The sequence below is a fragment of the Dreissena polymorpha genome, chromosome 1, assembly GCF_020536995.1.
Source record: "Dreissena polymorpha isolate Duluth1 chromosome 1, UMN_Dpol_1.0, whole genome shotgun sequence".
NCBI lineage: Eukaryota > Metazoa > Mollusca > Bivalvia > Myida > Dreissenidae > Dreissena > Dreissena polymorpha.
In genome coordinates, this window is record NC_068355.1 from 145,966,726 (window position 1) to 145,993,837 (window position 27,112).

General features: G+C 34.7%; 1 protein-coding gene across 1 annotated transcript; it reads right to left on the reverse strand.

The window, feature by feature from the left end:
• Positions 1-4,405: 4,405 nt before the first annotated feature.
• Positions 4,406-26,574, reverse strand: LOC127854608 (uncharacterized). The gene is made up of 2 exons (XM_052389674.1): positions 25,252-26,574; positions 4,406-5,438 (listed from the first exon to the last, which is right to left on the reverse strand). The coding sequence occupies exons 1-2, from the start codon at positions 25,558-25,560 to the stop codon at positions 4,797-4,799; spliced, it is 951 nt and encodes a 316-aa protein (XP_052245634.1). The 5' UTR covers positions 25,561-26,574; the 3' UTR covers positions 4,406-4,796.
• Between the last annotated feature and the right edge of the window lie 538 nt (positions 26,575-27,112).

Here is a 27,112-nt window from a genome sequence, read left to right on the forward strand (position 1 = left end):
TTGACCGCTCTAAAATGCGGCGCTAAATTTTACCGTTACATGATTTAATCAATTTAACAACATATTGGGTATTTCTTGTGCCATAATATTTATGAGCATCCACATGATTTATGTAACATTCGATTAAGGACATATTACTTTCTGAAATGGTCAGAAGTGGGTGGGGTAATGTAAAATGATAATTCCTTATATACAAATACAAATACACTTGTATAGCGCAAAAACTATAAATATTCTATTGCGCTTCACAAAACGTCCTATATACACATATTTAGATATCCTCTAGTGAGCTTACAGGTTACAGCACGCATCTAAGTGTTATGGAAACGCTCAAATAGGTAGGTTTTGAGTTTGCTCTTAAATGTTGTTTCCGAGTCAGCCGATTTCAAATGTCCGGGAAGCACATTCCACCATTTCGGCCCTACCACTGCAAGTGACCTGTCGGCGATCTTTGTTCTATGCCTTGGCACACGGAACTTGATGCCTACTGATGATCGCAAGCGGTAGCTGCCTTGTTCATGTGTAAACATCGATTGGAGGTAAATTGGCGCAGTGCCCTTTACGACCCGGAAAACAATGACAAGCACCTTGAACATTATTCTTGCCTGCACTGGCAGCCAATGTAATCGTTTTAGCAAGTCGGAACTACGTTCTTCATACGATGCGCAGGTTACTAACCTGGCAGCATTGTTTTGAATTCTTTGTAATATATATAAGCATTCTATATATAGTTTGGAACAATACTGACTGTTTCAGAAAGTGATATGTCCTAAATGTGTGAGTACGCAACATGACCATTTAATTTATTATAATTGGGGAAATCTAGATTTGCACATGTGAATGTTTACTGTCTCCACGAAATAAACTTGGCATACAGTTAATGTCTTATTTAATCATCCCATGAGCCAACAATGTTTTCGTTTACTTTTGTTACATTGAGCGTGTTCACAATATACTCGTGCTAACCTTTAATATTGCATGCACAACAATCTGCGTGTGGAGTTCAATTTGATATTGTCATAAAGATTTATGTACACAAAGGCTGTTTAACTAAAAAAAGGTCACATTAACAGGTAAATTACGTAAAGTAAGTCAGCTTCTCAAGTACAGTTTATTTTAAAAGTGCTTAACGTTTTAAAGCACTATTGCTATAATGCACACATACTTAATAAGACCTGATTTTGGTAGTTTAAATGGCATGACTGAGTAAGGCCGGATAATCACGGATTAATACATTTGAACGTGCGAGATTCATTGCTTCGTAAGTAAAACAAAACATGGTGCTGATCCACAATTAAGAAATAAAATGTACATAACTAGTGTTTTATGTGGTAGTATTATGTTGTTTAATTTTATTGTGCACTATATTTCATTACACGGATATTTGGTATACTGTTAATCAAATAAAGCAAACACCTATAATTTATTCTAGGTCTTTGCATTAAGTGGCATAAATCAAACATCCATAACGGTCGGATATACATAATTTCTACCGCTACTAGATCGTGTGTATGAGGTAAGGTGATCATGTCAAGGGGAGCCGACACAGCTCACTCAAAGCAGCCGTCCAAAACGCTGTCACGTGGTCAGACCCGAGGGTCACGTGGCGTCACACAAGGCGCTCCTTCTACAAGGTGAGCAACAGAGTTTAACGACTTGAAATATATATTTTTTTTAATTGTATATGCATAGGAACCATATCCTCTAAAATACATGACGAGAATCTTAGAAACAACTGTATTTTTAGCTCTTTTAGTATAGACACGCATGATCAAAATGTGCCTAAAATGAAGGGAATATATAAGACTGAACCGAAATCAATAGTTTTTTCTTTCATTTTTTTGCAATTTACTTATCATTGTGGTTTTTGCTTTAAGATTATAATTCCTCAAAAAAGTATCGTCACTGCAATGCTCTACAGAGTGCTGTAGAAGATGCACTCCTTGAGCATGGTATGGCGAGACTTCGATAACGGATGGCTCTTCGATAACAGAAAAACAAAATTCGCGCGCAAAAGATCCGTTACTCGTTTTTTAAAAAACATTTTTCCTTAATATATTTTTTTTGAGACACGCTAGATTGTGGAGTTGATGAATTGTATATCCTTTTGTATTGTGAAGAAATATTTCAATGGAGAATAGAGATTTTGGTAAAAAAAGATGCGTGTACGTACATAATGACAAAACTACTTTCACTAAATGTCAATGACAGGCGCCACGATCTGATACGGTCTGATCTCCAATGCAGCTACGAGTACATACGGTTCATGGGAGCGTTTCGATTGCTTTCACAATTGGGTCTCGATTCGACACATCACAACCATGGCGCTCCCAAAATTAAATCTTACGAGATGAGACAATACCCTACATTTATCAAGCTTCTGTGGGTTCCGTTACGATACAATACGAATATATGGTTTCGTTAAGTTTCACGTTTTAATTGAACGTAGTCACGATAAAAGTCACGACTGTTCCCGGATAATATAAATACGGCCCGATTGACTATCGACTTTTAATATTCTGGTATAAACTCATTATATTGACTACCGTCACGTCACATGTAAATTTAAAAAAAAAGATTGTATTTGCATAAACATCGCTATCGATGGCGACATATCGTTACAGGACGTGACGTTTTTTTTCCTTTAGATCGACTGCGATCACTACGATATGGAAGCACGCCGGGTATGCGGATACTTGATAACAGATGGCACTTCGATACCAGATAAAAATAAGAGCAACGCGCGAGAGTTGAGTTCTTCAGCTTTTTTGCAATTATGTTCTGTTCATTTGGTTTTTAGACACGTAACTTTGTTTGGTCGATTAATTGTATAGTTCTTCGTATTGCAAAGCAAGAAAGTCGTGGAAAAAAAACAGTGGATTATAAAAAAGAGATACAATTTCATCGATAATCGTCATGAATTCGATGATCAGTACGTATTTCAACAAAATAAAAATACTTGGAAATAAATCAAGAACGTGCCAACTAATCGAAATAAAAGATCAATATGTCCATTAATGTTACATGTTAAATTTTAGTTGAATAACAAATTTGAGGACATTCAAATGTTTTAAGAGTCGGATTCCACATTTTCATGGACACTTCTTTTACCGATCATCTCAAAGGCAATGGCAAATCGATTCCAGATAACTCGACACTTTTTACCAGATATAACACACTCTATTTAGTGAATCAGAAATGCAGAATTCGCTGTGGAATACTGCTATAGTAAGCAGGCAATAAATAAAAATGTATGTACTGACGTAAATTAAAAACCAATAACCGAAACATGTTCTTATCCCTTTGGAATATGATAATAACAGGGAAAAGGAAGTGTAAAGTTCAATATCAAGGGAGTTTTCCAATCTCTTTTAAATTTTGTGGCTACGCATTAGTATCGTCTTCATGATGCGATTGCAATGAGCACCAATGACAAAGGATTTTATGAGGTTATTGGCCGCGTTAAAACCCCTTGACCCCCTTATCTCGAGCAAGCGTGTGGCTATGATATTAATTAGTGAAAACATCATTTTGAATGATAAATAATCATATTATTACGAAAAATCAACTTTTCTGAAAATAAAAATTTCACTATCAAATATGTATATAACAAGGTATTCAACTCGAAATCACCCGAAAACACGGTGCATCGCTTTGAACAGCCATTACTTCATAAATTTTGCATCAATTTTCACGATCTCGGTCTTATTTAACGCAGAAATGAATTTCCTTTCTGGAAATGTATATTTCTTGCAATATTTTGTACAAATGCTGAGTCAACTTTTAAGAAATTACACGATACACAACTCGCATGACCCACTTGACATCGATCAGACAGGATCTAAGACTGAAATCTTCACGGAGTAAAGGGCATCTTCCCTGCAAAGTTCATGTACCTCGATACCATAATTCAAGAAAACGTATGAAAATACATTATTACCGTGCTTGCCGCTGCATTATGCATCAAAACTAACTGTCCAGCGCCGTTTGAAACCTTTGTTTACATACATTTTAACTAACTGACATTTTAAACAGGCGAGTGATTTCATTGGTCCAATGCGAGGGTGTGTCTTTACACTTGGAGATTTCATTCATGAATCCTGTCTGATCGCTGTTTAGTAGGTCAAGCGAATTGTGTATCGTTTTATTTCTTAAAATTTGACCCATCATGTGTAGAAATATAACAAGATATATACATTTCTAGAAAGGAAATTCATTTCTGCGTTGAATAAGACCGCGTTCATGAAAATCGCTGCAAAAGTGATGAAGAAATGTCTGTTCAAAGCGATGCACTCTGTTTTCGGGTGATTTCGAGTTAAATATCTTGTTATATATAATTATACATTTGAAAGTGGATTTTTCGTTAAAATATTATTATTTATCATTCAAAATGATGTTTTCACTAATTAATATCATAGCCACACGCTAACCACCTGTGATCTCGAGTCCTGCTATAAGTTCAATTGAACACAGTCGTGTTGGTCCACATGATCCGTTGTATTTTCAATTTTCTTAATATCAATTTACCACTTACAAACAAGTTTATTATTTAGACATTTATTTTCGGCCGTCACTTGAAATATATTACTTCAGAAATAAGCATTTGAATCTTATTTAAACTTTGCACTTATAATATTAATTATATAAATTAAAAGTAATAAGATTCTTGAACACGTTCAACGCCATTGGTTATATTTTACGTGTTTATGTAATTACGTTATGCATAAATTTTGCTGGCATATTCTCTCTTATAAATCTTCTAGATATCCATGGTATCAATGATGCCAATTTCACACTTAGATACATGATCCACTGCTTATTAATATTTTACTGCAGGTTGCTTTTGAAATGCGGAATCTGTACGCCAAGTCTTCTAAAAGCAAACCAAGTCTCAAGCGCATCAGAACTAGCAAAAATTCATCCACCAGTCGAAGCGTTCTAGGCCGTCCCATGTTCTCCCCATTTTCTGATCGGTTGGTTCTTTCCTCTGCATCGTCCAGTTCGCTAAATATTGCATTGAAAACTTCCTTGTTTGGCAAGCCGGTGTAAAACATACACATGTCGTCACTTACAATGTTTTCAGCTACCAATTCCGGTTTGTTGCACTGAATCCCAATGTCTTTTTCAATACTACAGTTATTCATATCACTCTGTGAAGATGTGTCAAATGTCAGTTTTTGGAACAACGATAAGCAGAGATCTGTCTGTGTAGCCATGTCACACATGATCCAATCAGTTTGTATAAGCTTTGGTAGAGTCTGTGTCACAGTACATGTTTCCTTCACAGAACTAGTTATATAGTCATGCATTTGAACTGGCACATGCTCTGACACAAAACAGGAGTTCAGGGAAGTGTTTTCATAGCAATCACTATCCCGGCTATCTTCGTTTTCTTGCAGGATTGCAGATGCCTCTGTTGTGTAACTTTCTTCCTCAACCTTAAAATATAAATATAAGTAAAAACATTAATTTCATGCTTAGAATTTCAAACAAGGGCTGTTTGTAAAACATGCATGCCCCCCATATGGGCTGTCCGTTGTAGTGGCAGCCATTGTGTGAATACGATTTTTGTCACTGTGACCTTGACCTTTGACCTAGTGACCTGAAAATCAATAGGGGTCATCTGCGGGTCACGATCAATGTACCTATAAAGTGTCATGATCCTAGGCAAAAGCGTTCTAGAGTTATCATCCGAAAATCATTTTACTATTTCGGGTCACCGTGACCTTGACCTTTGACCTTGTGACCTCAAAATCAATAGGGGTAATCTGCAAGTCATGATCAATCTACCTATGAAGTTTCATGATCCTAGGCGTATGCGTTCTTGAGTTATCATCCGAAAACCATTTTACTATTTCGGGTCACCGTGACCTTGACCTTTGACCTAGTGACCTCAAAATCAATAGGGGTCATCTGCGAGTCATGATCAATCTACCCATGAAGTTTCATGATCCTATGCGTATGCGTTCTTGAGTTATCATCCGGAAACCATTTTACTATTTCGGGTCACCGTGACCTTGACCTTTGACCTAGTGACCTCAAAATCAATAGGGGTCATCTGCAAGTCATGATCAATCTACCCATGAAGTTTCATGATCCTAGGCGTATGCGTTCTTGAGTTATCATTCAAAAGCCATTTTACTATTTCTGGTCACCGTGACCTTGACCTTTGACCTAGTAACCTCAAAATCAATATGGGTCATCTGCGAGTCATGATCAATGTACCTATGAAGTTTCATGATCCTAGGCCCAAGCGTTCTTGAGTTATCGTCTGACAACCACCTGGTGGACGGACCGACCGACAGACCGACCGACAGACCGACCGAGAGACCGACCGACAGACCGACATGCGCAAAGCAATATACCCCCTCTTCTTCGAAGGGGTGCATAAAAAGCATTCAATATTAATGTATCTTTATTTCTTCAATGTGTTGAATGTCAAATTATGCTTAGTTCATGTGTGATTTATACCAGAACTTAATGAAAACACATAATGCTTACAGTGCAGCGGAACAAAATACATCGTAAATTTTGTTATCCTAGTGTTCCATCTATTTTAAACACTTGCAAAAGCAAAAAGCATGTTCCTGGTGTCGGTTTTATACACACTGCGGCCAATCTTACTTGTGACCGTTTTGGTCTGCCCCCTTTTTAAATCAAAGCGCTGAAGGCGCTGGAGATGTTCGCTATTGCATAATTTAACACGCAATTCATTTTTGAAAATCAATCGCAAGTTTGAAATGAACACACGCCATTCAACTTTATAAAGTGTGTGTCATAGCGCACGGGTCGAGTTTTGTGTGCACTTTTTATCATCCTTATTATTTTATAGAAATAACTAAGACAAAATAAAAACAACATGCTTTTTGGAAGTTCTGAAAGCATAGAAAGTATGATGAAAATGGTAATGATAACTTAATATAAAGAAAATTTGCAGTCACCATCATATTAAAGGAATATTTTTTCGGCGTTAGCTGTATACGCCTGCTTTTCACCTTAGCCTGACCTTTGTTAGCGTCCAATAGAATTCAAATAAAACTTCCCGCGGCCAAGTACAGATGAATACACTTCATTGACTGCATTGGCTGATTTAATAATACCACTAGAACATTGGAAACATGTCCGCGTCTTTGTAACACTGTTTTACTGCGTGTTCAGCATGAAACAGTTTTATCTCTAATAAAAAGGCTTAATATATAAAACAGTTTTACACTCAATCTCGACATCAATACAGTTTGTGCGTGCACCTTTTATTTTCAGAAGATTTTCAGCGCGAGAACGCTGTGTACTTAAAGGCCATGTTCTCATATTTAGTACTGACTTCCATATTCCTGTCAACATGGTATATGTAAAAGTATAAAGAGCAGTGGAAGCGATGCCTCACTTTAATGCATTGCATTTCAACCCGCGAGGTATAAGGGGTCAGTTCGCGGTTAGTGTGTTTGAATGTCACAGTTTATATACAGGTCAGACCTTATGTGCTGTTCGGAGTTCGCGGTCAGTAACATAATAGTTATATAATAAAGACGCTATGGCGTGAACTAGGTGAACTGGAATTTTCTTTACCACCAGAAAGATGTGAAATGAAGATATCCAGCGATATCATTTTATGGCATGTCAATAATAGATTCTTAATGTGTTTTCAACAATACCATGATAAATATTATTTTTAATTAATTAACAAGAATTATTCCATCATATTTACTAATGTTTTATTGCAGCATATTGACTAATGTATTAAGTATGAGCGCGATGATTCTCGATACTGTTAATAATCGAATCAAATACACGTAGCAATGCCCGATAAACCACTCAAACAGGTTTGTTCGAAGAACGCGCGTATACATATTTAAAATATGTACGGAGACTTCGCGTGTGGCCGGTTGACTTTGGTTTTCTGTTTTGTATCTATAGGTTTATGACCAGCAATATGTAATAATGTAAAATAAGCCGCGAAAACTCCGCGTTACATCCCGTACTGCGTGTGATGCAGCTAAAAACTGCACAGAAAAAGATATAAGCTATCCTTGATCTCATTCATTTAAATCTTTACCTTCCATAAACTCCAACCACAATCAACGCCGTATATCTTTTTAAAGATATTTCTTGTTTCTAATATCAAATGACTATCTCACCAAGAATATAAATTCATAATGAAAGTTCCGTGAACAAAACTTTTGATTTTTGACACCATATACAAATTCAAAATATACAATTATCTTCGTATCTTGTATATGGAGGAATAAAAGTATATAAACATTGCTGTTTATGCTTTACTTGTTACCCGAAATAGTAGTGTCACGATAAGAGAAAATCGTTTAATTATCATACCACAATGTTTGCCGTACTTGGTCAGCACGTCTGGAAATCATTCCTTAATGTGTGGATAGGCTGCCATTATTAACAAGTTTGCTATTTTGAATTCAATTTTGTATCAAAAAGCATTGTTCTTAAATGTGGCATTTTCAATTCGCTATGAGATTTGTAATGACCCTCGTCATGCGAAAATGGGTCTTATTCCATATGTGCCCATCATATAAATAGCCCACTCAGCTATCCCTCCTTCTGGTAAGGAGAAACATAACATATTGAGTGATTTTAAAGCGAACAGCATCGCCTATGGCCTGACTGCGCAAAAGCACAGGTTGGGTATAACAAACGCTTTCCGAAACGCTTAAGACCCATTTTCGCATGACGGCGCTATTGACGTGTGATTTAAATGTGTCGAAAGAAAACTGCGTTTAAATCAAATATAAACATACGATATATTTCAATAGTGTAGAAAGATACTCATAACAAGGCATATGAGGACACATATGAAGTGCTCTCCCGTAGTATATTTTTTATTTACTCACACTAATGTGTGGTTTGACAATACTAACACACATTTCATGCGGTGAATATGCAGCTTACAAGTGAAAATCACAACAAAATAGTTTAACTTTTGTTTAATTGTATTTAATTATTTAGAAAAGTAAATCGCTAACTTTATTTTAAAGTCAGCGTATACGCCGACTACATTTTTAAAAGACATTTATTGTTATAAATATATTTAATATAATATATTAAGTTGTTTTCGGTTTTAGCGATTAAAAAGCATTTTCGAGGTTGCCTATAGTATGCCTGTAGTAATTGATAAACTCATATCCAACTGTCTATGTATTGAGAACTGTGAATATAAACAAGCTTAACCTTCTACTAACCTTCTACTATTGCATTCGTATTATTATTATAAATTGTTTGTTATATTCGGGTTTAGCAATTATGAAACTTTTTTTTGTCTATCGTATCGCTGAAGTTATTGTTGAACTTCTGTTCAACGTTTTATAAATTGAGAATATAAATAAGCGTCAACTTTTTCCCGAATCTCTCAATTTACGACCTGTACTACGTCATTGAGTTGTATGCGAGAGCGTAACCTTTTGCGTTGTTATAACCCGTAAACTTTCCTTTGTTTATCGACAGGCGCATCTATTAATAGCCTCATATCATGAATGCCAAAACACCCGCGAAAAAAAACCACGTGACCAAATAGGACGCAAAACGCAAATACCATGCGACTACGACTTTTATTATGTAAGAACGCTACGCAATTTCTTTGAAGCCGGAGCCTTGTGATTGCTATTACGTAAATAATTGACCGCTAACTGAAGTAAGCAAAGGAAACGCAGCACCTAATTGACCCATGTGCGAAGGCAGATTGAATTTTACTAATGTATGGTTTGCCTATTATAACACACATTATAATGCGGTAAATACGCGACTAACAAGTAAAAAACACTATAAATAAACTTTTGTTTTGAATTAAGTTATTATTTAGAAAAAGAAAAAGTTATTAGAAAACAAAATTCCAAACCTTATTTCAAAACAGCAAGACTAAATTTTTTTGGGGAATATTATTGTTATATTTAAATGTTTTTTAACAGTTTCAGCGATAATGAAACATTTTTTATGTTGTCTATCGTATCCCTGTAATAATTGTTGAACTCGTGGTCAACGTATTATTAATTGAGACCTGTGAATATAAACAAGCGTAACCTTATACTATTGCGTTATTCTCACACGGACTCCCCTTTGTTTATCGCCAGCCTCAGATTTATGAATGAGCTGAGCGAAAATACTACGTCACGCACATGCAGCAGAAAGTGGACTATTTTAATCATTCATAAACAATCTCCTCCGCGACACGTACACTACGATCATTGTTTATTGATTCTTTTCTATAAAACACCGTTCGAAAATATTGAATGTAACACGATATTAATATAATGTTTCCATTTGTGAATACACATAATTGGAGAACTCAAACCTCTTGCATAAATTATACAACTCTTTCTTGCGCGGATACGCAAGCGGGTATTGGGTTAATCATACCTAGGCCGTATCGACCTGAATTTCACATTAAGCACTTTAGACGGTCGCTAAAGCGACCATCTAAAAAGCAATAACATTTAAAAGAGTATTACAGTAGCAAAACCTTTTTTAAATGATTAAGATTTTGATTCAGAAATTTTGAATGTTATTCAAAACAGAACTATTTAAAGAGAGATTATACAATTTTTATATGTGTTAAATTGTAATATATGGATGCAAATATGTTATAACAACACACAATAGGCAAGAAAAATGATACATTAAAGAAGAATTTCATAAAATGCAGCAAATACAAAATAATGCCCCAAGCCGATTGCGACGAAGATATTTCGTAGATATTTTCCTACAATAACCGAAGCATTTGCCTTTTTAGTAAGTGTTCGTGTGTCGTATGAATCGATATCGCTGCAAAAAATTTTAATGAACTGTTAAACTAAATTTAGATTCACATTGTACATGCATGATACACATGTGGTTAGCGTGTGGCTATGATATTAATTAGTGAAAACATCATTTTGAATGATAAATAATCATATTATAACGAAAAAATAACTTTTCTGAAAAAAAATATTTCACTATCAAATATGATCACTGTCAACTGGGTCATGCGAGTTGTGTATCGTGTTATTTCTTAAAAGTTGACCCAGCATTTGTAAAAATAGGCGAGGTATAAAACCCGGAACTATCCGGAAATCTTTATGGTAAAACCCGGATCCGATATAAATGGTTATAACTTCATTATTATTCGTCCGATATTAATTATAATGGTACCGTTGTAAAGAAGATCCTCTACAGATTCTAACCATATCAAAATATTTTATGGCAGGGTCGTAGTCGGCCTGTAAATCGCGGACAAAGTCGGCCTGTTTTAACGTTTTTTTTTACACACGCAAATGCCGAAAAGAAAACCCGGATCCGATATAAATGGTTATAACTTCATTATTATTCGTCCGATATTAATTATAATGGTACCGTTGTAAAGAAGATCCTCTACAGATTCTAACCATATCAAAATATTTTATGGCAGGGTCGTAGTCGGCCTGTAAATCGCGGACAAAGTCGGCCTGTTTTAACGTTTTTTTTTACACACGCAAATGCCGAAAAGAAAACCCGGATCCGATATAAATGGTTATAACTTCATTATTATTCGTCCGATATTAATTATAATGGTACCGTTGTAAAGAAGATCCTCTACAGATTCTAACCATATCAAAATATTTTATGGCAGGGTCGTAGTCGGCCTGTAAATCGCGGACAAAGTCGGCCTGTTTTAACGTTTTTTTTTACACACGCAAATGCCGAAAAGAAAACCCGGATCCGATATAAATGGTTATAACTTCATTATTATTCGTCCGATATTAATTATAATGGTACCGTTGTAAAGAAGATCCTCTACAGATTCTAACCATATCAAAATATTTTATGGCAGGGTCGTAGTCGGCCTGTAAATCGCGGACAAAGTCGGCCTGTTTTAACGTTTTTTTTTACACACGCAAATGCCGAAAAGAAAACCCGGATCCGATATAAATGGTTATAACTTCATTATTATTCGTCCGATATTAATTATAATGGTACCGTTGTAAAGAAGATCCTCTACAGATTCTAACCATATCAAAATATTTTATGGCAGGGTCGTAGTCGGCCTGTAAATCGCGGACAAAGTCGGCCTGTTTTAACGTTTTTTTTTACACACGCAAATGCCGAAAAGAAAACCCGGAACCGATATAAATGGTTATAACTTCATTATTATTCGTCCGATATTAATTATAATGGTACCGTTGTAAAGAAGATCCTCTACAAATTCTAACCATATCAAAATATTTTATGGCAGGGTCGTAGTCGGCCTGTAAATCGCGGACAAAGTCGGCCTGTTTTAACGTTTTTTTTTACACACGCAAATGCCGAGAAGAAAACCCGGAACCGATATAAATGGTTATGACTTCATTATTATTCGTCCGATATTAATTATAATGGTACCGTTGTAAAGAAGATCCTCTACAGATTCTAACCATATCAAAATATTGTATGGCAGGGTCGTAGTCGGCCTGTAAATCGCGGACAAAGTCGGCCTGTTTTAACGGTTTTTTTTACACACGCAAATGCCGAGAAGAAAACCCGGAACCGATATAAATGGTTATAAATGCATTATTATTCGTCCGATATTAATTATAATGGTACCGTTGTAAAGAAGATCCTCTACAGATTCTAACCATATCAAAATATTGTATGGCAGGGTCGTAGTCGGCCTGTAAATCGCGGACAAAGTCGGCCTGTTTTAACGGTTTTTTTACACACGCAAATGCCGTAAAGAAAACCCGGAACCGATATAAATGGTTATAAATGCATTATTATTCGTCCGATATTAATTATAATGGTACCGTTGTAAAGAAGATCCTCTACATTTTCTAACCATATGAAAATATTTTATGGCAGGATCGTAGTCGGCCTGTAAATCGCGGACAAAGTCGGCCTGTTTTAACGGTTTTTTTTTACACACGCTAATGCCGTAAAGAAAACCCGGAACCGATATAAATGGTTATAAATGCATTATTATTCGTCCGATATTAATTATAATGGTACCGTTGTAAAGAAGATCCTCTACAGATTCTAACCATATCAAAATATTGTATGGCAGGGTCGTAGTCGGCCTGTAAATCGCGGACAAAGTCGGCCTGTTTTAACGGTTTTTTTTACACACGCAAATCTAGATGACAATATACAATATACGCACCGTGAAGAAACTAACTCACAACTTATATACAGAAAATATTTGAATTAAATCATTAAAGGCACTTCTAGCAGAAGAACCTGGAGTTCGTAAAGACTTTTATTAAAAGTAAGGAAATGAACTTTCAATTATTACTTTAATCAGCAATTCAACAACAAACGGGCCATATTAAAGGGTTTCATGTGACCTAATGAACTGAACTGTTAGCCCAAAAACCCCGCCCAAAACAGATTGTCATCCTATTCGTTGCCATCCTTGCAACCACAATTTACCTACGAAGGTCAGATCGGGATTCGAACCCGAAACCACCCATTAGCCATCTAAATAAGATATGATTCCGGCCTGGGTTGCTCTACCAATTAAGCTATTCTGACCTTTTGAAAAATATATGGGTAAACTGCAATGCTGTTGAATAGCATGATTAACTTGCTTAGAAAAACGTTTCCAAAGAATTACATGTACATTTCATTGAAATTGTTTTATGATTTAGAACGATATATTTGCAGTTTAAAAGGTCACACGAGGCAATGTTTGAAAAGCCCACAAAAGCTTCCGTTTGTAAAATGGTGATAATTTGCCGACCGTGTAGTTCATATAAACCCTTATTTTGCACAAATCGGGAAGAAACATTTATGGATCGAAACCAACTGCAGATAAGAGCAACATAACAGTCCTTGTAACTAAGTAACTTTTTTGTTTTAAAATCGCACAAAAGCTGCTGTTTGTAAAATAGATAAAATCACCTTATGTCTGCACTCATCTGAAGTATATATGGTTCGAATACCATCTGCGGATAAGAGCAACTAAACAGTCCGGGGCAATTGCACTTTACCGGTACGCACTATAACCCAAGCCCTTATAATTAGTGTTAAGTTGCGCAAATTTCGGAATCCATGATGGCAGCGTACCGGTAAAGTGCAATATAGCCAACATAAATAAGGAGTTAAAGCGGGACTGCACGATTTGTGTCAAATATGTTAATCAGCAATTAAACAACAAACAGGCCATATTAAACGGTTTCATGTGACTAGACGAACTGATGAACTGAACGGTTAGCCCAAAACCCCGCCGAAAACAAATTGTCACACTATCCGTTTCCAGCCTTGCAACCACAAGTTTACCTACGAAGTTCAGATCGGGATTCGAACCCGAACCCACCCATGAGCCATCTAATGATACCGGCCTGGGTTGCTCTACCAATTAAGCTATCTGACCTTTTGAAAAATATGTAGGTAAACTGCAATTCTGTATTATAGCATGAATGACTTGCTCAGCAAAAGTTTACAGTTATTCGCACATCCCTGCTCATAGCAAAACACAATTGACTAACATAAAATCTTTTTCCGTAAATTTATAAATCTTTAATCGAAACATCTTCATTCATTTTCATAAGATAATGTTTTATTAATTTTGCATTGCCTTGTAGCTTTACATTTAAATTAGGAGATTTGTGACGTATATCGTGTGTGGTCATTTCAGTGACGAAAAAAACTAGTTTAACCTCAAAATATTTAACATACAGTCCACACAGGCTAAACAGGGTCGACACTCTTCGCTGTTATGACATTTTTCGTTTAAATGAAGTCTCTTCTTAGCAAAGATACCATTAAGGCGGAAAGTGTCGTCCCTCATAAGCCTGTGCGAACTGCACAGGCTAATCTGGGACGACACTGTACGCACATGCATTATGCCCAGTTTTCTCAGAATACGACACATAGTTTAAACGCATTTTCGATAGAATTAGCGACGACATATGAACGTGGTTTGTTTTTAACAGTTAATTATTTATTCAAAGCATCATCAAATGCAAAACGTATTTAGGATTGTTTGTTTGTCATGCATTATTGTAAACTTCGATAAGATTAAAAAAAGAGCAGACATGTGTATGTGGTTAAAAAAATGTAAGATAAATTGAAAGAGAGCATAATGTGGATGTGCATTTCGTTTGACTCTCTGGATTTTAATGACAAGTCGGACGTGGCATTTTAGTTAACAGTAAAATATTTGTTAAAAATTCGAACGAGCCCAAAACGCATTTTGGATCTTGTGTTTGTCATGCATACTAGAAAACTTCCATAGGCATAAAATAACTCGCTTCTACGTGATCGCGGGTTTGTAAAAAAATGGTCAGAATGGTTAGCGTTCGAAACAAACGTTATCAATAATGGTGTGGTTTAAATTAAATTGCGAAAAAGTGACTGAAGTACAAAAATGGTTGTGCATATCATTGTAAATATACCTTTAGACTTTTTTTCGTTGTATATTCGGAGTCCAATGCAATCAATGACGATTTGTCCAGTATACTTATTGAATTATCTGTCTATTTGTAAATCCAGTATGAAATTTATCAAACCCATTTTGATACTTAAAATACTTTCAAATATATATGCATTTAAATACAAGCAAAGTTCGGATTTCAATACACATATCTATACTTAGATTCTCAAAACCATACCCATATCAGTAATTTTAGTCGAAAAACTCACCCCGTATTTTCGGCACATCCCTATATACCCGTATATAGGAAGTTATCCCCCCCCCCTTTTTCCGGGGCTGGATGTCGAAGGCATAAATTGCATTTTATTGGACGAGATAGATTAATTTGTTATAATGGAAATGACACCATAAAAGTAACTGTACTGGAGGATATCATTACATTATATCTAAATAGATATCATATTTATAAACATTAAGATATAATTGTTGTACCATAATCACATACTTTTCATGGTTATTATAATATATCATTCCTTCACTAAAATGAATGATATATCTTTGGATAATTGTCAATTTTGTGGTTTAAATTTGAAATGTCATAATATGTAACGTCTCTTACAGAGTATATTATATATACGATTTTGTAGTGACTGTCATGTTTTATACATAGCACACACAATGCACCCATATCCGATTTTTCGTCATTTAAAGTCAAAAGTTTCAATTGGTTGCATCAAAATATCACTCACTACAAGTTGGTTTTTAACTACTTCAAAAAATGAAAATGCCCCTTTAATTGACTATAGAGGATTTGACACCATTGAGTTAATGCTGTTAGTACAGATGACATAATAGTTTCAGATTTTAATTCGCACCGTTCGCTTAACTCAACGTTCAATGGCACGCGAACTTATTATTGTAACTAATGCAAGCTAAAAATAATATGTGAATATTTTCTAAAAAAAACCACTATCCTGCGAAAATGGATCTTATTTAATTGTGGTTCCCTCTTATGTTGTCCGTCGACTTTAAGAATAATGTGTCAGTAATAAAAGTATTGTACATATTCACATGCTTTGTAATAAATGAAAGATGCAAATGTGTCCAATTCATCTTTTTCAGTGCGCTTAATGTAGCTTCTTTAATATCCAACTTAATTAGCGCCGTCTTTATTAAGGCTATGTCTATTTTAAGAACAGATTACGGGGCGCCTAGATTACAGTGAAGTTTATACTAATGTGCAACAATGATGTGGGTCCACTCTCGTTGTTTATTTTATATGTACATAACAATTTGGCAATAAATGACATCAGTTATTTTCAGTAAATCCAATTTGTTCATAACAGTAGCCAGGTGCCTGAGATAGAGCTGATAAATAGGGATAACCACAGCAGGTGGCTAATACACAGTGTAGACTTCCCCTGTTGTATTATTGGAATTGTTTTTTATCTGATTGGCATTTATGAAGTGTATTAATTCGGGTCTGTTGGCGATCATTTTATGTGCAAAACTGTGTTTCTTACTGACTTTCAATCGTTATGCTTTTAAACACAATTTCATGAAACCATTTAATTAAATACATTGGCGCGTTGGAACATGAATTGTAAATCAAGCTGAGTGGTATCAGTTTGTAAATCGCATAACTCGCTTAAATCTACGTTCAATATCACGCACGCTTAACAAAATTATAAAAACATCACGTGATTCATTATATTGGTTTAAAAAAGTATGTACACATATGATATGTATTGTTATATTTTGTTTTTGTTTTTAATCAACAAGAAAAAATAAAACATTGTCATATATATAGCGCTTTACCTTTGCAAAATTCTACATTACATAAAGAAGTATCGTATTTGTTAAAGTGAACATGCTTGACATATTTATAATGCATTATTACAAGTAATATAGTGCACACGGAATGTGACCTTTAACTTTATGCAATCCACATTTTTAAGCGTCGTATTGTAACAGTAGCAGACAACAGGCATCAGGTTAATAAGAATAACTGATGTATTTATAGAACGTGAATAAAATCACCAAGTAACATGTTTTGAAATTACAAATAATAGTATAACATTATTCATCTATCAATAGTCATTAAAGCTATGTTTAAAAGCAAATAATATCAAAATGTTTGCCGAAATAAACAATTGTGCTGTGTTTGTGTCACGCTCTATTGGTATTTAAGTCGGTCCATACAATCACCGAAAAGCACCGAAAGGCACTCAATTTCTCTCTCTATATATGCAATATATCGTTTCTAGCGTGTGTTAACGGGTTTAATTAGTTATTAATGGTTATATGAATGTATGTCTATACTACATTTTGCCCAAAATTGGATTAATATCGGCAATATACCGACCGAATAGCAATTCATGTCAAGACCGAAAAGCAATCAATTTCTTGTATATAAATGAAAAATTGCGTTTCTATTGTGTGAGTAACGGATTAAATGAGTTATAAATGGTTATATTTTATGCATACTTATACTACCTTTTGTTTATTATGATGTATTAATGCCCAAAATTGGATAAATATCGGCAATATACCGCCCGAAAAGCACTTCATGTGACGACCGAAAAGCACTCAATTTCTCGCTATATATATGAAAACTTGCGTTTCTATTGTGTGTAAACGGACTAAATTAGTTATAAATGGTTATATTTCATGCATATTTATACTACCTTGTGTTTATTATGATGTATTAATGCCCAAAATTGGATAAATATCGGCAATATACCGACCGAAAAGCACTTCATGTGAAGACCGAAAAGCACTCGATTTCTCGCAATATATATGCAAAAATGCGTTTCTATTGTGTGTTAATGGACTAAATTAGATAAAAATGGTTATATTTCATGCATATCTATACTACCTTGTGTTTATTATGATGTATTAATGCCCCATATTGGATAAATATCGGCAATATACCGACCGAAAAGCACTTCATGTGACTACCGAAAAGCACTCCCGCGACAGCACAGAATCACCGAAAAGCACTCAATTTCTTCATATTTTCATGAAAGTAAGCCATAAGTGCCGTTTATAATGGATTGAAAACATGTACGTATTAATTAAGTAATTAATCACTTCGTTAAATATTGATTTAAGTGTAAAGATCACGCACAAAAGTATTTTTATTTGCAACCGAAAAGCACTATCGCGCCAGCATAGAATCACCGAAAAGCACTCAATTATTCTATATATACATGAAAGTAAACTATAAGGGCCGATTTTAATGGAGTGAAAAAATGTACATATTTATTTAGTCAATAATGACTTCGTTAAATGTTGATTTAAGTATAAAAATAAAAAAGGCAGTTCTTCTTTTCATTTGCATCAAATTAAAGGTTAAAGACCGAATGTTTAAAAAAAAACTGCTATTTTATGAATATATATCAAGCACGTACACTTAACCAAAAAATACGATATTTCTTTATTTAATGTAGAATTTTGAAAAAGTAAAGCGCTTTATACATAACAATGCTTCTTTCTGGTACTTCTTGAGTAAATAAACAACAATGTACAGCATATTATATTTGTACATAATTTATAAAAAGAACTATGCGCGTCCCATTGAACGTTGAGTTAAGCGAGAGTTGAGAATTAAATTACACATTCATTGTTTCATTATTTCTTTTTTACATTGAAATGATTAAAAAATTAAGTCAGAAAACCAGCTTTGCTGCATTAAATGACCTTTAACAAAACGCCATCAGACCCGAATGAATACACGTCATTTATTCCAAGCAGGTAAATAACAAATACTATAATAAAACAGGGGAAGTCTACACTGTGTATAAGCAACCTGCTGTGGGTATCGTATCAGCTCAATACACAGGAACATGGTCATAATGGCTACTGTACTGGAAAAATTGGATTTACAGTCAAAATAACCAATTTCGTTTAAGTCTACACTGTGTATTAGCAACTTGCTGTGGTGATCTTATCAGCTCAATACACAGGAACATGGCTACTGTACGGAAAAAAATGGATTTACAGCCAAAATAACTGATTTCATTTATTGCTGAAGTGGTGTGTATTTAAATTAACAACGAGCATTGATCCACCTCACCGTTGCACATTATATTAAATTAATTAATTTAATGAACTAATTAAAGGCGGCGCTAATAAAGTGTGAAGGTGGAAATTAAGAAATAAGATATATTTTCGCATGACACTGAATACACACGATACATGGATAAAATATAAATAAGACACATTTGAATCTTTCATTTCTCCAACAAAATAGCACGTAGTCACATATATCAGATAGCTTAAAGACCAGAAAACAATATAAGTTAGACACATTTGCATCTTACATATCTTAAAAAAAACAAACATGTGAATCTAAAGCAATACATTTATTACTGACACTACCTTTTCTATATGTTGGCGGACAGCATAAGTTCAAAGAAGGAACCACAATTAAATAAGATCCATTTTCGAATGATAATGATTGTATAGCAAGAAGTCATATATTAATTCTAGCTAAACTTGCATTAGTTAAAATAATTGTGTTCATTAAGTTCACATCAATCTGTTCTGTAAAAAGAGATAGAACAGATTAAAGACGGCGCTAATAAAGTGTGAAAGTGCGCGTGCCTTTGAACGTTGAGTTAAGCGAGAGGTGCGAATGAAATTACACATAATTAAAAACTGATAATATTGTGTCACCTTGCATTGTGCTAACATCAATAACTCAAAAGTGTCTCGATGCTCGCGCAATAAATGGTTTTAATGGAACCATTAAAATCGCTATTATTAATACAAAGCACATGAACTAAAATTCATGCTGCAATTTCTATTTAAGAGTTTCACGTCAATTAGAAAAACTTAAAACATTTACATCAATTTACGTATAAGATGATAAACAGCATGAAGTGCTTTTCGGTTGGTACATTGCCGATATATTTATAACTTGCTACCAGTTGATTATAACTATATATTTTATTTGATATTTTACATGACTGTCTTAGTCCTCTAAGCCGAAATGATCCGTAAACTAAAAAAGTTTCTTTGTGTCGTATTACTTAAACTAAATTTTGATTCACATCGTGCATCGAATCATTTCTGTCGGTCATGTCGGTTGATATTCATTATTTTTCTGGGATTGTTTTAGTATGATGCTGCTGCCTTTGCAAATATAACAGAATAGTTTATTTTTGACTTAAGCATGTGAAGCTCATCGTTATTAACATACATATAAATAACAGCATGCGTTGAAGTACACCCAAAAACACACATAATTTTAAAGAATAAATAATCTAAATAAACACGAAATATATTTCGTGAACATATTTCGTGAGAATGGTACATGGATGGGTTTAATACACAGTGGTCACACAATGTTATGCATATAGGTTTACAAAAATATAGATACAGTTACATATTTCTGACCTTATTTTTTTTTGTGAAAAATGTACTTCTATTTAACACTACATATATATGACATTTTCTCTTATTTTAAAGCATGTTAAACAATACATGGCTAGCTTTCTTAATACAGTTTTGTTTGTGCTATTAAGTAGTTTAATAAACATGAACATATTCGGTCGGATTCTATAATATTTCGGAATTAATGCATTCCTAACATCATTATAATAAGGACATTTAAGAACAAAGTGAAATTCATCCTCGATGTCATTTAGGTTACATAATATACATTTGCGTTGATCTCTGTCAATAAGTGTATATTCAGTTAATATCCTTTATAAAAGTGCGGCTCGTGTGAATTTGTGAATAGCAGAAGCATTTGTCTGCTTAATTAAGATCCGTGTTAGTGTTCGTGTGTCGTATGAATAGATATCGTTGCAGGAAATTACAATGATCCGTAAATTTAAGATCTGTACAGTATTGACGAAATCAGAATGAAGTATCTGGCTTATTTGGTATTTTTCCACACATGTTTTTCTTAACTTTTATTTAATTTAAATCCGTTTATAGGAACTCTATATATATATATATATAGCGAGAAATTGAGTGCTTTTCGGTCTTCACAGGAAAAGCATTTCGGTCGGTATATTGCCGATATTTATCCAATTTTGTAGTATAGACATACAATCATATAACCATTAATTAACTAATTAAACCCGTTAACACACACTAGAAACGATATATTGCATATATATAGCGAGAAATTGAGTGTATTTTCGGTGCTTTTCGGTGCTATTCGATGCTTTTCTGTACTTTGCGGTGATTGTATGCACCCGTAAATAACTATGTATAGACATCGTGAACAATACATAGTGAGCAATCTACCCATATATACAATATATAATCATATCATAATATATATATATATATATATGTACTGTGCACGGTACTTACCGAAAAGAAAGGCGCAACTTCAAAAACGTCCCTCTCGTACATAAACTGGAGCGTTTTATATCCAGAATACGAGAACACTGTGTACGATCCCTTACACAAATAATCAGACAAGTACTTTGTCTGGCTATGTCCCACTACTAAAGGCATTGTAAGTAAATAAAATCAAACACAACAATTCGAGCACAAGGTCAATTAACACACTTTATATCAACACCGATTCATAAAATGTTTATATGATTTATATCGTGATCAAAGCTAGACTTGTATTGCAGTTATGATTTTTTTCTTAACAAAAAACTTCTTATTTAAGTATTCGGATCGGAACGGTTTGACAACAAGCTGTATATCTACCCAAGACCCAAATCTTCGATTGACAGTAAGTAAGAACAACATGCCAAGAGCAGATATACAAGGGTGGCACTAACCTGTGATCGCGACCATTGTATCCTTAATTGGCAGTTGTTGTTACTGTGTCCCCGGAAAATTTCAGGGTATTGCATGAACCATGTCACGAAATTGACATTTAACTGGTAATATCAATGTCAAAAGTAGCAGTAACAGACATAGTTACCGTGACTTAGTGGTCTAAGGTGCCCATCTACCTACCCAGGGGTTGTGGATTGATATGGCATCTTTTCATATTGGTATTAACACGGCCGTAGGAATAGGTCCATTGTTTACATTACAATGGTATCAAATAATGTATGGTCGGTTGGGAAAGTGATGATTTTATCACCTTTTCCGGGTAGTCCTATAGGCATTTGCGCGTGTACAAAACGTTAAAATAGGCCGACTTTGACCGCGATTTACAGGCTGAATCTGAACCTGCCTTAAAATATTTTTAGATGGTTAGAAACTGTGGAGGTTCTCCTGTACTACAATACCATTATAATTAATATCGAGTCAATAATACTGTTTTATAACCCCGTTTACCTTCTCCGGGTTTTCCTTAAGGCATTTCCGTGTGTAAAAAAAACCGTTAAAACAGGCTGACTTTGACCGGGATTTACAGGCGGACTCTGACCCTGCCATAAATTATTTTGACATGGTTAATAACTGTGGAGTATCTTCTTTACAACGGTACCATTATAATTAATATCGGACGAATAATAATGCATTTATAACCATTTTCGCTTTGATGCTTCGCCTTATTTCATATTATGCTTTCTCACAATATTTTTTACATATTTAGAAACAGTGGAACAATACCGTAACAACGGTACCAAAAATGTATGGTCGGTTGGGAAAAGGATGCTTTTATAACCCCTTTTAGCTTTTCCGTGTTTTCCTCAAGACATTGTTCTGTGTTAAAAAAAACACGGTATTTTTCGGTCAACTTTTACCGCACAGCGATTTACAGGTTAACACTGTCCCTGCCATAAAATATTTTAACATTATTAGAAACTGTAGAGGATCTTCTTTACAACGGTACCATTACAATTAATATCGGACGAATAATAATGCATTTATAACCATTTATATCGGTTCCTGGTTTTCTTTACGGCATTAGCGTGTGTAAAAAAAAACCGTTAAAACAGGCCGACTTTGTCCGCGATTTACAGGCCGACTACGATCCTGCCATAAAATATTTTCATATGGTTAGAAAATGTAGAGGATCTTCTTTACAACGGTACCATTATAATTAATATCGGACGAATAATAATGCATTTATAACCATTTATATCGGTTCCGGGTTTTCTTTACGGCATTTGCGTGTGTAAAAAAACCGTTAAAACAGGCCGACTTTGTCCGCGATTTACAGGCCGACTACGACCCTGCCATACAATATTTTGATATGGTTAGAATCTGTAGAGGATCTTCTTTACAACGGTACCATTATAATTAATATCGGACGAATAATAATGCATTTATAACCATTTATATCGGTTCCGGGTTTTCTTCTCGGCATTTGCGTGTGTAAAAAAAACCGTTAAAACAGGCCGACTTTGTCCGCGATTTACAGGCCGACTACGACCCTGCCATACAATATTTTGATATGGTTAGAATCTGTAGAGGATCTTCTTTACAACGGTACCATTATAATTAATATCGGACGAATAATAATGAAGTCATAACCATTTATATCGGTTCCGGGTTTTCTTCTCGGCATTTGCGTGTGTAAAAAAAAACGTTAAAACAGGCCGACTTTGTCCGCGATTTACAGGCCGACTACGACCCTGCCATAAAATATTTTGATATGGTTAGAATTTGTAGAGGATCTTCTTTACAACGGTACCATTATAATTAATATCGGACGAATAATAATGAAGTTATAACCATTTATATCGGTTCCGGGTTTTCTTTTCGGCATTTGCGTGTGTAAAAAAAAACGTTAAAACAGGCCGACTTTGTCCGCGATTTACAGGCCGACTACGACCCTGCCATAAAATATTTTGATATGGTTAGAATCTGTAGAGGATCTTCTTTACAACGGTACCATTATAATTAATATCGGACGAATAATAATGAAGTTATAACCATTTATATCGGATCCGGGTTTTCTTTTCGGCATTTGCGTGTGTAAAAAAAAACGTTAAAACAGGCCGACTTTGTCCGCGATTTACAGGCCGACTACGACCCTGCCATAAAATATTTTGATATGGTTAGAATCTGTAGAGGATCTTCTTTACAACGGTACCATTATAATTAATATCGGACGAATAATAATGAAGTTATAACCATTTATATCGGATCCGGGTTTTCTTTTCGGCATTTGCGTGTGTAAAAAAAAACGTTAAAACAGGCCGACTTTGTCCGCGATTTACAGGCCGACTACGACCCTGCCATAAAATATTTTGATATGGTTAGAATCTGTAGAGGATCTTCTTTACAACGGTACCATTATAATTAATATCGGACGAATAATAATGAAGTTATAACCATTTATATCGGATCCGGGTTTTACCATAAAGATTTCCGGATAGTTCCGGGTTTTATACCTCGCCGTAAAAATATTGCAAGACATATACATTTCCAGAAAGGAAATTCATTTCTGCGTTGAATAAGACCGAGATCGTGAAAATCGCTGCACAATTGATGAAGATATGGCTGTTCAAAGCGATGCACCCCGTTTTGGGCTGATTTTGAGTTGCATACCTTGTTATATATATATATTTGATAGTGAAATAATTTTTTTCAGAAAAGTTTATTTTTCGTTATAATATGATTATTTATCATTCAAAAAGATGTTTTCACTAATTAATATCATAGCCACACGCTAACCACCTGTGGCATGATATACATGCTGGCCAATTTGCCTGTACAGTTGTTTTCGATTTCAGAAGTAAACATCTACCTTATTTCGCATTTTCGACACATGTTATTCTTATCTTTTATTTTAATTTAAATTCAAATATGTGTATTATAAGTTTTTTTACACATTTCATATAAATTTATGGATATATTTGACAAAATAGTTTAGTCCCTATTTTTTTCAAACATAACATATCTTTGTTTTTAAATTTCCAAATAATTACATAATTTATTGAAATAAAGCAGGTTTCTCATAGAATGAATTTTTTGATAGACATAGTTCCTTTAATAACCATCAGTCTGGTCACTGAAAGTAAAAACAATTTGACGAATAAGAATTCACATACCTCCGATGTTTTAAAGATCTTCTGCTTGTTGTTCACCATGAAGATACTGGGAATTTGGTTCTTGCTGTTGTAGACCCCATCGACAAAATGTGCTGAACACAGCCGATCGTTCTTGATCTTCAAAACGAAGCCAGTGCTGACAGTTTTCAGTCTTTTGATCCATAGTTTTCTCACTTTTTCGTCGGCTGGAAATCTATGCAACCTCACTTGTTTCCCATCTACTAATTTTCCCCGAAAATTACTGCAAATACAGCAGTAATTCCGTTTCTTCTCGGTTGATTTGTGTTCTAGATTCGATAAGTCGTCCATTGCGCAATAATTTGCTAACCACCGGTAATTGATTTTTTACCTCCTCAGCGAAGAGCAGTAAAGGGGGGGTAATTTTCAGGGGCGGTAACAACAGTTATTGAACTGGCTAATAGGTCGAGCTTGACAATGCAAATTGATTCGTACTTCAAAATGTTTGGTAAGAATAGCCATAATAAACATAAATGCATTTCAGGTAGAAGATAAAACTCGGTTATCAGAGTGCCCAATTTGTTTAAAGTCTCTGTTATCCGAAGTGCCCTATATCGGGAATCAAAGTATCCGCAACGTCATGAATACCACCTCGCAACGTCATGAATACCACCTATTAAAACATACTCTATCTTTGTTTATATTTAATTGAATACTATCAAAATTTTAGTATTTGATGCACAGTGATTACTCTACATGCTGGAATATCAAACAATTTCTTGCACTATTTCTAAGTAGTTTTATTTTGTTGAAATGTTTACTGTTCATCCAGTTTATGCTGTTTTCCGACCGAATTTTCTATTTTTCGGTTGAAAAATCTACCATTCTTCCGAGATGTTTTTCTTTGCAATAGAAAAGGATACACCATTTATAAACTCGACCATGCGCCTTGTCTAAAAAACTAATCTTTATGATATAACTTAAAAACAACTGTTGTTACCTCTCGCGCGTGGCTTGTGTTGTTATCTGGTATCGAAGTGCCATCTGTTATCAAAGTATCCGCATACCCAGCGTGTGGAAGTACGACACTATAAAAATAGTCGCGTATTTTATTTAATCACTGATTAATATTTGATTGCAGTCGATTGTGGTTATCGTAAAAAGCAGGGTTTAAAAATCACGATTAGCACTATCGATTGTAAGATCTGATAATACCTTATAATATCTCGTAAGATCGCAACGATAAGTTCATGAGTAAGACCTTAATTGGGGTTGCACTGAAGTGCGGCGACTCGTATGTATTACGTTTTTTTTTCGCTTATGGGAGGAGAAGTTATTTTACGGATCAATGTATATATTTTTGTTGTCAGAATATCTTGCATAGTGGCGATTTTTTGTGTAAATTAGTGTAAATAAGTACTGCATTTGTGCCTATTACATTAACTACAACATTTATTGCCAATAATGCAAAGCTAATTTCTTTAATTAATAACTGATCACAGAGACTGGGCAATAGTAAAAGGTCACAGGGACTGGGCAATACGCGAAGCGGTGAAACTTTCTGGTTTTGTATAAAAACAAAACATAATCAAAATATATTTAATTTTGTGGGTTTTTTAACAATAGCGCAGACTTTTGCTGTTCGAGTTTTGGTTAACGCGTATTTTCTTCAATTTTACAAGACGACAGCGATTACACGGTTTATTGCTTTATTGATAACCGTTACACTACAGTCAATTATTAATATCTTAGTAAGGTGATTTTTCAAGCGGTTCGGTAGTGTAGTGGTTACACGCTCGCTTCACATGTGAGAGGCCAAAGGTTCAGCCCCAGTAGAATCAAATTATGTTATTTGTGTTATATGTTAACTTTTTGTGTTGATGTAGACATTTTAGTTTAAATA